The following is a 17,494-nucleotide window of genomic DNA, read 5'->3' as shown; positions in this document are numbered from 1 at the left end:
AAAAAAAGCTTTTCCCGATTTCCTCAGAGGCACAATCTCTCCCTGTATCACTCACCAGCAGCAAACCTTTACATCCCTGCTTTTATCCCCAGGGTTAGTATAGAACAGAGAGAATTGATTAAAAGGGGGTCTATATATCAATATATATATATCAATAAACAACCTGTTGCTTCCCAAGCAGACCCTGCCGGCCTTCCCCTCGCACCGGTGGCTGCACCTGTACCACAGCTCAGATATACAAATTCTGTTTGCCAGGTAAATTTTGTCAAGCACGGGAAAAATGACATTTCCAGATTTCGAAATTGCCTGCTGGCAGCTGCATGATGAACTGCATTTAGCTTCTCCTCAGAGGGGCTGCTGCCAAAATCACTGGTGCTTGCACAGCTCTAAATGGCAGCACTTGCAGGCAACTCTGGCACTCCAGAAACGCTGGAGGTGATTGGTTTAAGAAAGCATCAAAACATCTGCGATGAACCAGCTCTTCCTATTCATCTCTGCTTTGTGGGGTCCTACCTTGCGATAAACCCTCCTGACAAACACGCCCTGAGCAAAAGACTGGACAGTGACAGTGGCACTGCGAACGCACTGAAAAGCTTGCCGGATCCTCAGCATTCAGAATTGCTTCTGGAAGATGGTGGCTGCTCGCATTCTCCACAGGTGCTCGGCGAGCCTGCAAAGCACCCAGAACAGGTTAGGAATGAGCTTAAGCCCCATCTCCCCTTCTTTTTATCATGGTGTTAAAGCGCATGAAGAAAAACCCCACTTGGCCAAAAGTAGCTTGCCAGGACTCAAGACAGACCATCCCAGCATTAAGGGCAGGAAAAGAGGCTAGGGACTCAATGTCCCTAGCTCTACAAAGCGTGAGGGGCACAGGGTATCCACCAACTGCAAGTCCAGCCGTGAAAGCCTCACAGCAAATGGATGTGACATTAAAACCAGCATGTCCTGGTCCAGCAATGTCCACAAGCAGAGCCCCAGGTGATTCACACATGGAGAATAATGCGAGATGCAGCTCGCTCCATCCACCTCGCTCCCCTTCGCAGACTCAATCCGTGTTTGACTTGTCGTTACATGGCTTAGTAAGTACTCATAAAACCTCCCATTAATTTGCTAACTAGCTTTTTTTTTTTTTTTCTCTGAACTTATGATGCATTTATTGCTCTCAGAATCAAGCATTATATAAACATTTGCTCAAGCTTTTGTTTTTTTAATTTTGGGAAAAGCACATCAGAACTAATCAGACTGGCTTATATGTTCCCTTCTTGAAAGCCAGTGGTTTCTCTTTATGACCCAGTGAAGCAGAGCTTGCAAATGAGGAGGAGGAGGGATGCTCTGCCTCCAAAAAGAGGAGAGCAGTTTATCCAGGTGCCAAATGCTCTGTAAAAGCAGCACAAAGAGGTGAACCAAAAAGTCACGTCAGGGAAACACCACAGCCATAAAAGCCCAAGGAAATACTATTAATGAGGAACACCAGGCAGCAGGATTCCTCCTCCAAGGGTGTCTTCCAGCTCCTGAAGTCGTGAGCACTGAAGACACCTGCCTTGGCCTTCTCCATATGCCTGCAAAAAACTCACTGCATAGAGGGGTCTCATTTTTAATATCCTCTTTGGCTGCCCATGCTCAAGGGAGCTTATCCACTCCTCACTAGGACATACCCATGACCCATGGGCCCAGGTCTGCAGCAAACCAGGGATCGTTAGGGTTCAACAAGGACAAGTGCAGGGTCCTGCACCTGGGGAGGAATAACCCCAGGCACCAGGACAGATTAGGGGTTGACCTGCTGGAAAGCAGCTCCGCAGAGAGGGATTGGGGAGTCCTGGTTGACAACAAGTTAACCATGAGGCAGCAATGTGCCCTCGTGGCCAAGAAGGCCAATGGGATCCTGGCCTGCATCAGGAGGAACGTTGCCAGCAGGTCGAGGGAGGGGATCCTGCTCCTCTGCTCAGCTCTGGTGAGGCCGCACCTGGAGTATTGGGAGCAGTTCTGGGCTCCCCAGGACAAGAAGGACATTGAGCTTCTAGAGAAGGTCCAGCATAGGGCCATGAAGGTGATTAAGGGACTGGCGCATCTATCATATGAGGAAAGACTAAGCGAGCTGGGCCTGTTTAGTCTGGAGAAGACTGAGAGGAGATCTGATCAACATGCTCAAGTACCTGAGAGGAGAATGTAGAGAGGATGGGGCCAAGGGGTAATGGGTGCAAGTTGAAACACAGGCAGTTCCACCTCCATATGAGGAAGAACTTTCCTGTGAGGGTGACAGAGCCCTGGAACAGGCTGCCCAGAGAGGCTGTGGAGTCTCCTTCTCTGGAGATCTTCCAAACCCACCTGGATGCCACCCTGTGCCCCGTGCTCTAGGTGTCCCTGCTGGAGCAGGGGGGTTGGACTAGATGATCTCTAGAGGTCCCTTCCAATCTTAACCATTCTGTGATTCTGTGTTACCAAAATACATAAAGCACTTCCCATTAGAAACCATTACATACTTTCAAAATACAGTATGATTTATAGGAAACAAAGATGCCACCTTTGAAGGAACACAGAAAATCGCCACCTTCCACTGCCCAAATTAATTAAAAAAACAGCATTCGGTGCGTGAGGAGCTAAGGGCCAACCAGGTCATGCTGGGCACGTTAACTCAGCTGGCAGCATCTCACGGTGTCCAGGTGCTAATTAGGATTATGGAGCTAATTGGGATTATGAGGCAGCATTTCTGAAGGGCTGATATTAATTGCTTAACTGCCCCTCGGTGTAGAGATTGCAGAACATGGAGAGTTCATCTCTCTACTCGATTATCCTGTATCATAAATAACCACATTGCCAGTAATTTGGAGCGGTTCCCCTTATAGGGGACACAGAACGGATGCTGAGGACTCTCCTCAGGTCCAGCAGAGAGGGTGATCTGGTCTCTGCACGAGCACAGGCCAGCTTGTACAGTGCTCCATCACTGATGCACATGCCCTTTGCCAGAGGCAGCTCCCCAAAAATATTAGTTCTGCCACATACTTTCACCCAAACGGGTCAGAGTACTTTAATCATCTGGTTGCAACCTACCTGAGTGTGCTACTACTCTGGCTCAGCACACAGAAATCCAACTAATTCTGACATTAAATCGGGCAAAGAGCTTAGATTATTTGTCCCTGGCCAAGTTGGAGACAGGGGCCAGGAGCAAGCTCTGACTTTGGCACATAAAGCTTCCCCATAGCGTACATGGTACCTACACACAGAAACGCATCTTATCTTCACAATGGCCAGAACCTCTAGGCAAAGAGGGAGCACCAGCATTTTCATGCAAAGTATCCCATTATTTTCTTTCTAAGGTCCAGGAGACTGACTCGGCTGAGGATACAAGCGCCCATAAGTGCAGCATGCCGCGAGCTCCCAGCTAGGCCCGAGGACCTACCTGCGAACCAGGTGCCTGAATGCATAACGCTGGATGACTATGGCAGCCCCCTTCAGCCGCTGGTACTTGGCTCTCTGCAGCCAGCCCCGCACTGTCTTCTGAATCATGATGATGGCAGGTCTGAACTTATCCGCCCGCATTTTCTCCAGATATGCCACCTGGCCTGCATGGAAAAAGATCTTGGTACGTCCAAACTGGAACCTGTCCGGATCCTTTTCAAAAGCATAAAGGAAACTATATTTAATTGAGGCAAACATTTTTTCTTTCAATCTCTGTACGTTGCTCAGTAGATACAAATAACACATTTTTGAATCAAGTTTACCAGTTCAGTTCACAATTATTTTCCATGAAGGTACAATTAGACTCCCAACTACTTCGGCTTCTATATACTCATTTTGGAATATGTCACGAGGAATCAGGCTGAAGTTCCACATATTTACATGAATCTTAAGTACATTTGTTTATATACCAATGGAAGCCCAGGGGACTTCAAGAAAAGGTTTCCTTCTAGAGAAGATATGGGCTTGCACCTGCAGAGGCACATGCTGCTGAGGAGGCAACACTCAGGGCATAGGGAAAAGGCCCTTTGCAGCAAGAAACCCAAATTAGTAAGTTCCTCAAAAATTCATTATAAAACATGGACCAGAAATAAAAACCTGACTCCAGTGCTACGCACATTTCGGGCTCCTCTGCAGCAAGAGAGCAAGAAGAAACCTTTGAGTGTGCAACCATAATTTAGAAGTAGTGCACACAACTCCGAGCAGCAAGGAGAAGTGGAAGGGATTTGCTGACATATATAAGGGAAAAAGGGTCCCATGCAAAGGATTTTTTTTTTTTTTTTTTTTTTTGCATGGAAGTTGCCACTAAAAGTCTCCCATACATCAAGATGGGGCATTTTGGAAGAAGCTGCCTTGACTTAATCAGCACCTGCACAAGCAGCAGGTGAAGTGGGAGAAGGGAAGGCGATTCAGATCGTATCAGTCATGAACTTCTGCACTACAAGGTCAGTCCCAGCTCACCTTAATGAGGTCTTCCAACAAGGTCTGGCAGATCTGCTTCTTGTTGTTCTTTGAGACATCTCTCTTCTTCATAAGGACACGGTATCTGTTGAAGAAGTCATGGTAGGACCACCTGAAAGCAAAGCACACCCAGAATCAACCTGTGCGATGGGCGCCGTTTCTTCACTGCCACGCTTCACATGGATCACAGTTCCCAGAAAGGATCTACCTTGTCCAAATCTAAACCCAATCTCAGCCATCCTTTGAACCCCAACCTATCGGTGCTTCCCTACTTTGCAATGGAAGCTCCATGAAAAAGGGCTCGTGAGCTCCCCTGCCCATGCATTGCACTGGGAACATCATCTTCCTCCCGGTCACCAAATCCTCTTGCTCGCAGCAAGGGCGCAGCAGTAAAGCTACACTTTCGGATGAATATAGAAATTTGAATCAATTCACTCACTAATCACCTCGCATTGTAAGTCTGTGGCTGAGACCTTTAAAACAAACATGATTTTTTTTGGACCCTGAAGAGCCAAGGCAGCAGCTTGGACAATACTTTGATCTGCTGCGCCTCAGCCCTCTCCAAATTACAGTGGTGAGTTATGGGCCCTCAGAAGCAGATTTGCTAATTGAAGCACCGGGCGTTACCAGCACAGCCAAAGAGCGGCTGCCATCGGTCCAAAGGAACCCATGCAGCGGATGTCAAGGGAAGGATGGGAGAAGACTGCAGAGATCTTGATTTCTGCTCTCCTGTAGCAAAGACATTAATGAGCCTTGACCTCACAGAACCCCCTCTGCAGCCCAGCAGCTCCACACATGTATTTATCTTTGTGCCACTACAATCAATTTTTCCTATTTTTTTCTGGTTATCACAAAAGGCAGTATCATGCCTGTGACAGGTCCTTGTATCAGGTCTGTTTTCCGCAGAGACATCCTGCCATCTCTGCAGCTCCCATGCACAAGATTGATATCTCTACAAAACATCTCATTTTTAATGAATTTCCCTGCAAGCTGGGAACCTGGCAAGACAGATGTACCAGAAATCTCTTGCAAGTGAAATGATGAATAAGGCTTCACCCTGGCCCAAATAATGCAGCAAGGGAGGAAAGTCAGTATGATTAAAAGCAAGATGCTAATTAAAAGAACGCAGCAGAAGGGAAAGGTTCATGAAGAGAAAGAAGGGGAAAAAAAAAAAAAATCAGAGGAGGGTTGGGAAGGGCCATCCAACTCCTGCATGGAGAAGCTGTGCCCTTAACTCTGTTCGCAAAGAGTACAGGAATGGCTAAAACTAGAATGAGTCCTTAGCGTTGTATCTAAAATGAAAGTGAAGACAGCGTTACCAGGAACAGCAAAAGTCCCAAATTACCACTAGTTAAGAGAATTGTAACTAAAAAAAGATGCTCGCTGCAAAGAGCCATTTCTGAGGTAAGGAAGAGCATAACTCAACCCAACAATTACCCAAGGCTATGGGCTCATGTCATGGAGAGCCAAAACCGCTCTCTCTTCCTAGTTGCTGTCCTTTGTAAGTGCATTTCCAGTTTAGCACCTGACCTTGGCCCTTTGGCTTTGCACGTGTAGGATCACATCTCATGCTAACCCAAATCTAAAATAAAGCTGGTAGGACATCCTACCTGGCTCAGATGTTGCTCAAGTTGAATTTGTGGCAGAGCCCGGGGAAAGAGAGGAGGAGGAAGTTCTGCCATTAATCTGCCAGAGCCAGCTGAGAGGCTGGCAGTATTAAATGCTGCTATTAAGAGAAAAAAAAGTCATCTGGCAGGTGCTGCCAGGCTGCAGCAGCAGCAAACAGATGGCAAAGAGGCAGCCACGACCAAGGGAAGGCGGCCAAGCTGGGCAGACTGCAACCCAACCCACCCATCCTCTGGCACCCACACAGAGAAGGGCCAAATTTCACAGATGCTTCCAAACACAAGTCAGACACCTGCAGCACAGTGATTTAACAGGATTCAACAGTCTCGAGTTCACACTGCTTCTGCCATTTGCACAGAATAACCCCAAATCAGCTCTGCCACCCTGGGGGCCAGGTGGTCAAGCAGGAGCTTGATGCCATGGGCAAGAGAAACCACATCATGGGCAGACACTACTGGAACAGTGCTGAGGAAGGAGAGCAGGGCTATAAAACAGAGGCCATTCATGCAATGGGCTCATCAGGGCACGAGCCCGCTGGCCCCACAGGATGCTCCTTGGGCAGGATCCTTGCTGGTCCAGGTGAAGACAGCAGCGTTAAGGCAAAGGAAGCTGCAGAGGTTCCCAGCCACTGTTACAGGATCTCCCTAGAGAAAGAAGCTTTTAAAGCATTTAGGTTTAACATAACGTGGCTGCTTAAGCCACTTAAGGTTTAAAGCAATATGAAATTACCTTGCAGCTACATGCTTGGAGAGACACGATTCCCCAGCCCTACGCAAGCCCAAGATCTCTCTTGGGCAGAAATACTGGAGCTTAATGCTTGGGGCATGAACTTAAAAAACAAACAAAAAAACCCCCCACATTTTCATGTGTCTTCTTAGACATCAGCATCTTCAGTAAAGGAGAAAACAAGGAAAGGTCCTTCCCTCCTGCAAGGTACCCACGGATGAAGGATGCAGCTGCAGCAGGGGTTGGGACAGGAGAGTTATGTCACCCTTGGACTTGCTGGGTGTTATTAAAATAGCCCCAGCTGGGTATGAAGGTGGCCTTCCTCTTCAATCAGCACCACAACCATCACAACACAGGGCAAGGGCAAATCTCTTGGCTAGGAACTGGGAAACCCCCATGGACCATTAACTAAAGGCAGTTCTGACCTCCTCACTATCAAGGTACAAGATTCAGACAGGAGATTAGGGAGAAGAAAGGTTACTAGGATGATCTTTGCACCTGCACAGCTGAGAGAGAGGGAGAGTGAGGAACAATTGATACTGCTCAAACTTTCTCAAGAAAATAACCTCGGGGCTGAGATCAAGCTCAAGCAACCTCAAACATCCAAGTTTTGCTTTGAAGAGGCCACCAAAGAAAAGCAACAATAAAAGGAATGGAGAAATGCAAGAAAATAAATAACGCTGCTGAAAAAAGAAACCTCATTGGGCTGGAAAAACAAGGAGGATGGTTGCTGATTTGGCCAGGAGCAGGAGACCTGGTCAACCAGTCCAGTGATTTGTCACCTAAAGGAACAGTTGGGACCCAACCATCCTGTTACCTTTGCTGAGTGCAGACAGCCTTTTACAGGCGCAAAAGCTAAAATAAAAAAAATAATAAAAAATAATTCCCAGGCCATGTGACACTACCCACTGGAAGAATCAATATTTTAAATGGTCTGGGAGGTGGGAGATATCGATCTCTCTGCAGGAGCCGGAGATCCGTTTGGGGCCGGGCAGGACGAACAGCTGAGCCAAGATTTGCTACGAAAGTTCTTTAGAAACCACAGTGTCGAGGGTCACTCTCACACCAAGTGCCAGGGCCCTCCCCACAAGCCAGAGCACACAACACCTCCACACAAAGTGAGGTCAACTCCACCCTGCTGTTGTCTGTAGCAGGGCTTTATACCCATGCAGGTGGGCATGCGCTGAGGAGCAGCACTCATTGGCTACAGGCTCCCAGCTGATTGGTTCTCCTCCAGGTGTTCGGTTGCTAGGCGTCGATCCAGTTCTCCACAAACTCTGCTTTCCTATATATTCTTACTAAGGCCCCAACATCTCCCCCTCTTTTTTCCAAAAAAGAAAAATTAGCAATAAACATTGCAACATTTACAAAAAACAAATTAACATAGCTGTAATCCTCAGCATTTCCCCTCTTTTTACAAAAAACAAAAATTGGCAATATCATGCATCAAATTATTACGAACAAAACAAAGTAACATAGTTGCAAGCATAAATATAACCATTCTGGTTACGCATAAGTGTAACAATTTCTATAATTCATGGTCCATTAATTGTTTCTGTCCTTTCGCAACCACGGTCGTACCCACTTGGCTGGTACCCAGGTCGCTCCGTCTCTTCCAAGTATGCACGCATATCCTCGTCCCCATGTAACTAGCTCAACTGGACCTTCCCAGATCTGTTTCTGTGGACAAAAGACTTCCACCTGTACTTTCTTTCCCGAAAGGTCAGCTGAATTTTTTGAAAAATGAGTGAAAATGGGTACGTTATCATCACTTCTAGGGTTGAGCCAATTCAAAACGTAGCATGCTTTACTTGTTAACTCATAGGGACCCATCTCCCCCTCTTTTTTCAAAGCAGACAATAATTGTTTTAAATTTCGATGGTGTCGCTCAATGATGGCCTGACCACCCGAATTATACGGGATACCCATCTGATGGGTTATTCCCCATTGCTGAAAAAAGTTTTTACAGATGTTGCTCTTATACGCCGGTGCATTATCTGTTTTTATGATGTCCGGTTTTCCTAAAACAGCAATTACCTGAGCCCAGTGTTTGCAGGCTGACTTAGCGTTTGTAGAAGTGGCTGGGGTCGCCCAGAGAGCCTTTGAGCAGGTATCCACCGTAACATGTAGATATTTTAGTCGGCCAAAGGGAGTGAATTCCGTAACATCTGTTTGCCATATCTGCCTCGGTTGTAGTCCTCTTGGATTGGTACCCATTTCCTGTAAAGGGGTCAGTCTTGCGCAATCCGGACAGGCAGCAATGATAGCACGAGCTGCCGCTCGGGAAATTTTAAATTCACGTTGCAACGCTCGAGCAGATTGATGAAAGAATGAATGAGACGTTGATGCCTGTTGTTCCGCCGAACAAGAAATACCCGCTGCTGACACGGCACTGTCTATGACTGCATTACCTTCTGTTAAAGGGCCCGGTAATGCAGTATGACTACGAATATGCGATACCCAAAAGGCATGCTTTCTTTGTTGAATGATGTTCCATAGCTGAACGAACAAAGCTTGAAGATTATGGTTATTTACGTGTCCTATAATTGCCCTATGAATTCTTTGAACGATGCCTACTACATATAGAGAGTCAATAACTATATTCATGGGCCGATCATGAAAAGTTAGAAATGCCCAAATTACCGCTTTTAATTCTAGAACCTGCACGGATGCAGTTTCCTGTCGAATCTGAGTTTTCCAACGATCTGACTCCCGGAAAGCGTACCCATATTTCCCGGTTTTGCTGCTAGCATCTGTGAATACAGTAATCGCGTTCGATAATGGTTTTAAACTCTGGATTTCTCATTCTTCCAGCTCCAAAGAGGTGTGGAAGAGAGGATGCTTGGGATAATGATTGTCCACTTTAATGCCCTGAATAGCTAGAGCAAATTCTGCACTTTTTAAACACCATTCTTCAACTAACTCCAGGGTCTTTAGAGGCAGGATAATACTATCAGGCTCTCTGCCGGCAATTGTTCGTACGCGTTGCCAGGCTTTCAAAATTCCCATTCCAACTGCTTCATGCCTTTGAGTTAGGGTACGTCGCAAGTGGCTTGGGAGAAAAACCCATTCCAGTACAAACAGGATTCCTTTTTCATCTATCTGGGCGATAATTATCGCCACCTCCCTTTCCCGATTATAGACCACCAGGGATATTGGTAATCTTTCCTGGAACCTGTAGGCCGCTGTTTCTGCTATCTTTTCCTCGATTCGTTCTAAGGCTGCGACAGCCTTTGGGGTTAAGCTCCGCTTTTCTGCAGGCCCTTTAGCTCCCCTAAGCAGTTGAAGCAACGGTTCCATTTCCGCATTTGTAATGCCGCAAAAATTTCTAATCCATTGGATGTCTCCCACCAATTTTTGTACACAGTTAACGGTGTCAATTTTTGTCTGCAATTTAAGCTTCTGGGGTCTAATTCTGGCTTCTGTGATGACCATACCCAGATAATTCCAAGGAGCTTGCCTTTGAATCTTTTCAGGGGCAATGACCAGGCCAAATTCCTTTAGACAGTTAATTAGCTCCTCTTCCTGCTCAGCTGGCAAAACTTCAGGGCTTGCTATTAAAATGTCATCCATATAGTGGTATGTGATCAAGTCGGGGTGCTTTTCCCTCCAGGGTTTTAGGGCCAAACTCACAAACCATTGACAGATGGTTGGTGAATTTTTCATTCCTTGGGGAAGAACTACCCATTGGTATCGCTCTGATGGGCCTTCCCTGTTAATTGTAGGCACCGTAAATGCAAATTTTTCACTGTCTTCTGGGTCAAGCGGTATATTAAAGAAGCAATCTTTTAGATCGATTACCAGCAAACTCCATGCCTGTGGGAGCATAACAGGTGAGGGCAACCCTGGTTGTAGAGCTCCCATGTTTTCCATGCATGCATTAACGGCTCTCAGATCCTGTAACAACCTCCACTTTCCAGATTTTTTCCTGATGGTGAAAATAGGAGTGTTCCAGGGACTCGTTGACAGCTTAATATGACCCTGATCTAGCTGTTCTTTAACTAATTCCCTTAGATGATGCAGCTTTTCCTCCGGTAGCGGCCATTGGTCCACCCATACAGGGTCCTTTGTAATCCATTTTAGCTTTAAAGTAGGGCGGAAGCTGCCCCCAATGGCCGCTAGGGAAAATGTGACTGCAAAGTGACACCCCACTGGGCTAAAACATCCCTGCCCAGCAACCACAGTGAGGTACACATCACATACGGTTTTACCTTGGCCCTGTTTCCTTCGTCATCTATAACAGTCACGAAATATTGACTAACCTGCGTAGGAGATTGATACCCCTGTGACAGGGATCGGGGGGCAATCTCCTGCAGATCCCACTGTGGTGGCCATGCGAATTTAGGGATGATAGTAATGTCAGAACCGGTATCAAGCATCATGGCCACATTGGTAAGACGAGTGCCGTCTGGTCCTTCCATGCTCACAATTTTTGTCGGCCGCTGAGCAGTTATCTTTTCGCAGAAAGCAACCTGAGGGGGTCCGGAAGATCCAAAGCCCTTATCTCCCCGTCGGGCCTTTCCAGGATTGGGGATTGCAGCTCGAAAAGGTATCAGTTGAGCTATCCTGCTCAATGCCGGAATAGTGATAGGAGGATTAAATATTTTCACCATTATGCCAATATTGCCGGAATAATCAGCATCAATGCACCCTGGTAACACAAAAATACCCATTTTTGAGGCTGATGAACGGCCAATTATCAGAGCGGATAGGCCCTTCCCCAAAGGACCAGTGCATGTTGATTCTAAAATATGCACGTCAGAATCTCTAATCACTGTGGATTTTGCCACATAGAGGTCGACTCCTGCACTTCCTCGGGTTGCAGCGGAGAGTTCGTGGAGGCAGCCATTGTCTGGGGATACTTGTTCGCCGCGTCCCTCACAACGCGGCGGCTCCCGTTTCCCTGTATCGGCGTGCCATTCTTGCGGAACCGTGATCGGCACTCCGCTGCCTTATGCCCGAACCTTTGACATCTCGTACAGGTCCCATTAAATCCTCTCAGGGCCGTACCTTCCATCCTGAATCTATTAGGACAGTTCCTCCTCATGTGTCCTAATCGACCACATAGGAAGCATGTCCCATGAAATCTCTTGTCTTCCTTTCTAGACATTCTTTCTCCTTTAATTGCTGCGGCCAAAGCCGCACCATGTATTTTTGCTTTTTGTTCTTCCTCCATCAATGGCGCTCGGGCACAGGTCTCTATCATTTGGACAATTGAAGCTCCTGGTGGCAAAGTAGCTAACAGTTGCTTGCAAGTTTGGTTTGCGTTCTGAACTGCTAGATCCTTTGCCAATATTGCTTTCATTTCCGCAGGCACATTAGGTGCCATATCCAAGGCTTCCTTCAGTCGATCAACAAAGTTGAAAAAAGACTCATTCGGTTTTTGTGTTATTTTGGTGTATGGCAACTGTGGCGTTCCTATTTGTGGTAGGGCAAGGAAAGTGGCTAGCGCTGCATTTTTCGATTGCTGTAGTATCCTGGGGTGGAGCGCTGCCTGGGCCTCGGTTGCCCGGTAACGCCCATTCCCCATCAGTTGATCAAGGGTGGCAACCCTTAATGGATCGTCCATACTGCGATTTAGATTCTCCAATTGTTTTTCCTCTAATCTTTCCTGCCATTTTGCTAACCAAAGCATGTAAGCGGTAGAGGAAAGCAGGAGCTCCATTATCGCTCTGCTATCCGCAGGTACCATATGGGAATATTTAAACAGAGCAGAGACCTGATTTCTCACCAACTTATTGTCGTGCCCATACTGCATTACTGTTTTTTGTATGCCTTGAACAAATTTCCAATCGAGAGGTTCCCACCTGGGGCCTTGGGCTCCCGTCACTACAGGAGCTGCTAGTGGTGTTAATACAAATTCTCCTTGTAACTGAGCATTCTCTATGAGCCCTTTATACCGTGCTCCCGCATTAAATGTTGGATTAACAGGTGGCATTTCCTCATCATTACTTCCACCTGCAGTGGAAGTGGCTGGGAGCTCCGGCAACAATCCTTCTTCAGCTGGGTCACTTGCTCCAGCTGCTTTCTTTTGAATCTTAGGAGCATCTTTTCGTGCCTCCCACTGCTCTAATTGTTTGTCTACATTTTCCAACCCTTCGACTATAGCCCTATGGGCAGCCTTATAGGCTGCCTTCACATCTCTGGCCTTGGACCCACCGTCTAATCGCCGCATTTGTTCTAATAATTCTGTCATTCTCTCTGCCTGTCCCCGAAGTTCTTGTCGCATTTTTTGAACCACGGCATTATCATCGTCTGATCCATCTGGGATCGGTACTTTAACTGGGTCCACTTCCATTTCGGGCGCTGTGGGGGTTGGTCGCTTTTCCCCCTCCCATTCGGGCGCTGTGGGAGGTGGTCGCTTTTCCCATTCGGGTGCTGTGGGAGGTGGTCGCTCCTCCCCCTCCCACGGGGGGAGATACTCATCCACTCCCCCCCATACTTCTCGTTCCGCCAAAGTTACCGGACATGCCTGTTTAGGTGAGGTTACCTTTCTCTTATTATCTATTTTCTTACACTGAATTGGCTCAGTATTGTTGGTACATTCAGAACTTTCAGACCCGTTTTCCTTTTCTTCTCCCTGGAGCGCTTCCCAAAACGCAATAGCAACTAACCGCTCAAACATAGGCCATATTAGACGAAATGTCTTTGTGAGGCGCCACGCTTCCTCCGAGCCTAATTGTACACCGTCCCATAGTTCTCTTCCTACTCGCTCCCATGATTCAAATTTATATGCTTGGGAAGCTTCTTCTATGATTTTTCTCTTCTTACAAAATAGTAATAAATCAGTTAGCTCGGTTTTCGAGACCTCAATCTTAGTTTTTTGAGCAAGCCTTACGAAGCGTTCAACAGTATCATGTTCCATTGCTGTTGCAGCAACTTTCACTCTAGATGCGCCAATTCCCATTCTGACTCACCAGGTCGTGGTCACAATCCGCTTTTCTCCAGTAAGATCCCTTGCGTTCTCGCACGATCACGTCGGGGTCACCAGATGTCGAGGGTCACTCTCACACCAAGTGCCAGGGCCCTCCCCACAAGCCAGAGCACACAACACCTCCACACAAAGTGAGGTCAACTCCACCCTGCTCTTGTCTGTAGCAGGGCTTTATACCCATGCAGGTGGGCATGCGCTGAGGAGCAGCACTCATTGGCTACAGGCTCCCAGCTGATTGGTTCTCCTCCAGGTGTTCGGTTGCTAGGCGTCGATCCAGTTCTCCACAAACTCTGCTTTCCTATATATTCTTACTAAGGCCCCAACACCACAGCCTAGGGAGGAAAATTTCTCCTGCTTTGTTTACTGCGGAACAGATTTGCCTTTCAATTAGCTCCAAAACATTCAGACTGGCATTTCTTGAAATTACCTGGAATATATTCAAAGAACAGAACGTGGGATAAAAAAAAAAACACTATTAATAAATCACTTTTAATAAATCACTCAAAGGCACGGGGTAAAAAACAAGAAATGCCCCTTATTTGAAAAAAGTTTCCATGGAATCAGCTGGCAGGAGACCTCGGGGATATGAACACCTTCACGTTGTACATGAAGGGCAAGGCATAGTCTGGTTAAAATTTAGGTGAAAACCACATTTTAGAGCATTTTGCTATTCGTTGAGCTCTGTACCAATTCATTTTCTATAGCCTAATTTTTAGGCAACCAGTTTAAAGAAGATAAACGGCTCATGAGGGAGACATGCTTCACACTTCGCCCACAAAAGCCGATGATAGCTACGCTATCAGCACCACTAACACAGTCCATTCATCACATTCCCTTATGTACACCCTAACAAATACATTTCTTAATGACTCTGTGGCATTTCAAAATAAATAATACATTTTCAATTGACTTTAGTTGCAGAATGCAGGATTCCACAAAAATGATAAAATAAAGGTAGGCACACCCAAAGCAGGGGAAGGTGAGGCATCACCTTTCAGTGGATCTATATTATGACTTTCCTATGGGTTGAAAAACAATAAAAAGGAAATAACATATATTTCAAGAATATTCACAAATATTTCAAGATTTGTATGATTCTTTAAAGCAGTCTGAATATATAAACTTCACCCGTGGTCTATGTTTCAAGCAATGACCCTTTTTTTTGGGTATTACAAACTGACTTGTATTGATATAAAAGTGAATACACTGGAATAACTGAAGCCCACGGACATTTTGTGCTGTGATGAAAAGCGCGAACACGACCTCATGCATGTTAACTCAGAAAGAACTAAAACCCCTATTGCATTTCTCAGAGCAAGACTCTATAGAAGTAGCTTTTGCCAAGTTTATAAAGTCTATTCAAATACAAAGATTATTCACCATTTTGCTTTGTTCCTGTTTTCAAGGCTGCAATTTGCACTGTCAAGGACACTGCCAGCAAATACCACTGTCGGCACTGTCAATAAATGCACTGTCAGCAAATACCTCCTTCGGTGCCGAGGTGCTGCTGCGCACCGTTATCTTCTGGAAATGATAAAGCAAACAAGGAATCTGTCCCTGAAGCATCCCAAACACTGAGCTGGAGGAAGGTCACCTGGAGGAAGACTGAAAACCAAACAGCTATTTGCACCTTTTTGTTTTCCTAGAGGGAGAAGGAGAGCTGACAAGCTGCAGGGATGGAAGAGGTTTGTTTTGCTCATGTCCTGGGAGAGACTCTCATCACTGAAAGCATCCAGGTGGATCACACGACAGGTCACATCTGCCTTTGGGATTTTCTGCATAGAGAGGTCCTCACACCAGTAGAGTATTTCCCTAAAACACATCCTAAATGTCCTCCAGGAGCATCTTCCCCCCTCCTCAGCTATAACTACACACAGATTTTAGCTCATAGGTTCTACGGAAGAGTGGATCCATCACTGCAGGTGTTGCAGCCCGATCCTCCCCAAAACCAGGGCCAGGCACCTAGCACAGTGCTCCGCAGCATGCTCCGCAGCACCGCTCACCGGCTCTGCACCTATAATCCTCAGGTCCCTGCTGAAAGGCGGACAGCAACATGAAACCACCTGGCAGAAAAGCGCAGTTGATGCATTTTCAGAATTATTTGTCCTTGTCATCTCCAGGCTTTATTTATAGTTTATGCTAAAATCCTCTGCTGAATTCTTTTTATCACAATCAGCAAGAGGCACAGCACCTGTAACCTTTCCTTTTTATGATGCAAGTTTCAAGTCAAATAGGCTTCAGAGGTGCTGAGCAAAAGCCTGCAACAATGATCTACAACCCTTATTTTCTTGCTCTGTGAACACAATAAAATATTTTGGGGCTCAAATTACTAGTGCAGGTGTCTGAAGCCAGGAAAAAGGAAAGGAAGGTATAAGGGCCCATAGGAGTGCAAAGAGCCCTGCGGTATGGGGAGCTTCAGGCAAGCAGCAGGAAGTCCCAAAAGGCAACTCTGGCTTCCAAGTGAGTCAAATTTGTAGATTATCAGGCCAATATTGGTGTCCCAGTAGATAAAACCCCAGGCACTCTCCAGCACCCAGCATTGCAGGTCAGTAACGCAGCTCTTGGCATTGGGGATCCCCAGGAGCTGATGGGGGTTTTGTAAAATAAATAAATAAATAAATAAAAAGGGGAAATCCATCCTGGATATAAGCCAACCAAATTCAACCCTTTTTCTCCAAACACTGGTGCTTTCTTCTTCTCCCTCCCATGTTACGACACACGAGCGGAGCATGGTGCCCAATTCAGTGGCAGCACCTGGAGGGGAAGCCAGCTGCACTGATGCAGATGGTCTCCAGCACACCACAAGCTCTGAGCTGCTGAACTGCTCTCTTCGGATCAAATCTGCAATTACAGTTAGGATACAGTTAAGACACGCAGCACGGCAGGCGATTCAGTCCTCTACACCCACCCGGACATTGCACTGCAAGGAAGGAAAGGTCTGAACCAGCTGGAGAGCGACCCTTTTGGGTCACTTGCAGAAAATAAGGCTCTGCTGTCATCATCAGCATGGGGGCCGAAGAAAAGCAAGTATCAGTGATCCTGCTCATCTGATCCTATCTGATCCTGCCTATCTGATCTTCTCTTTCCAATTTATAACTGATGTCTCCCATCCTCCCACTATTGGGAAGAGCTTGGCTTCATCTTTTTGGTACTCCCCTTGCAGATACTAGCAGACTGCTATTAGGTTTCCCTTAAGCCTTCTCTTCTCCAGGCTAAATGTCTCATCTTAGCAAAAAAGAAGAAAAAATGTTCTCGCGAGCTGAAAAATGTTAAGTTTTAGGGGGGAAAAAATCCATTTTTTTCTTTCTTTTTTTTTTTCCTGAACAATAAAGCTGTAACACCAAGTGTTCTGCATGACACCACTTTGATGCTAACACTGTACGGTGTCACTGACATCCCATTTCTCTCATTCCTCCTGGCACTTCAAGCAGAACTGCCTCTGAAATGCAAACTCCTTTACATCTGTGCCAGTTTTCACCACCTTGGTACAGACATCAGTATTATATACAAGAAAATAGGCTCAATTGAAGCCATAAATCTAGATTGCCCTGGCAATACAGAAATGCAACATCTCCACTCAGCGCCAGAACATCCTTCTGATATCTCCAGCCCATGGTGAGAGCATCTGCAGAGCATCTACTTCAATTCCACTAGAGATGGTTAGGAAACACCTCTGTGCTTCATCTAAAGAAAATAATGAAACAGAAAAGCATAATCCTATAATTTCATTTAGAATGAGGTTCTTCACTACTGGCCAAACTACTTTGGAGTTAAAGGGAACAAGATCAGGCA

At 46.3% G+C, this 17,494-nt stretch overlaps 1 protein-coding gene across 1 annotated transcript in view; it reads right to left on the bottom strand.

Moving 5' to 3' along the window:
• Positions 1 to 17,494, bottom strand: part of LOC104570729 (unconventional myosin-Vb) — a 122,349-nt gene that overhangs the window by 41,414 nt on the left and 63,441 nt on the right. Inside the window, 4 exon segments of the mRNA XM_088536308.1 lie at positions 514 to 670; positions 3,398 to 3,609; positions 4,417 to 4,528; positions 16,457 to 16,543. Coding sequence (XP_088392434.1) covers positions 514 to 670; positions 3,398 to 3,609; positions 4,417 to 4,528; positions 16,457 to 16,543 — 568 coding nt within the window.

The sequence above is a fragment of the Tinamus guttatus genome, unplaced genomic scaffold (genome assembly GCF_059628265.1).
Source record: "Tinamus guttatus ecotype Peru unplaced genomic scaffold, ASM5962826v1 Tinamus_guttatus_pri_ptg000656l, whole genome shotgun sequence".
In the NCBI taxonomy this organism is placed as follows: domain Eukaryota; kingdom Metazoa; phylum Chordata; class Aves; order Tinamiformes; family Tinamidae; genus Tinamus; species Tinamus guttatus.
Note: the sequence above shows the minus strand (reverse complement) of the source record. Positions and strands in the feature narration are given on the sequence as shown.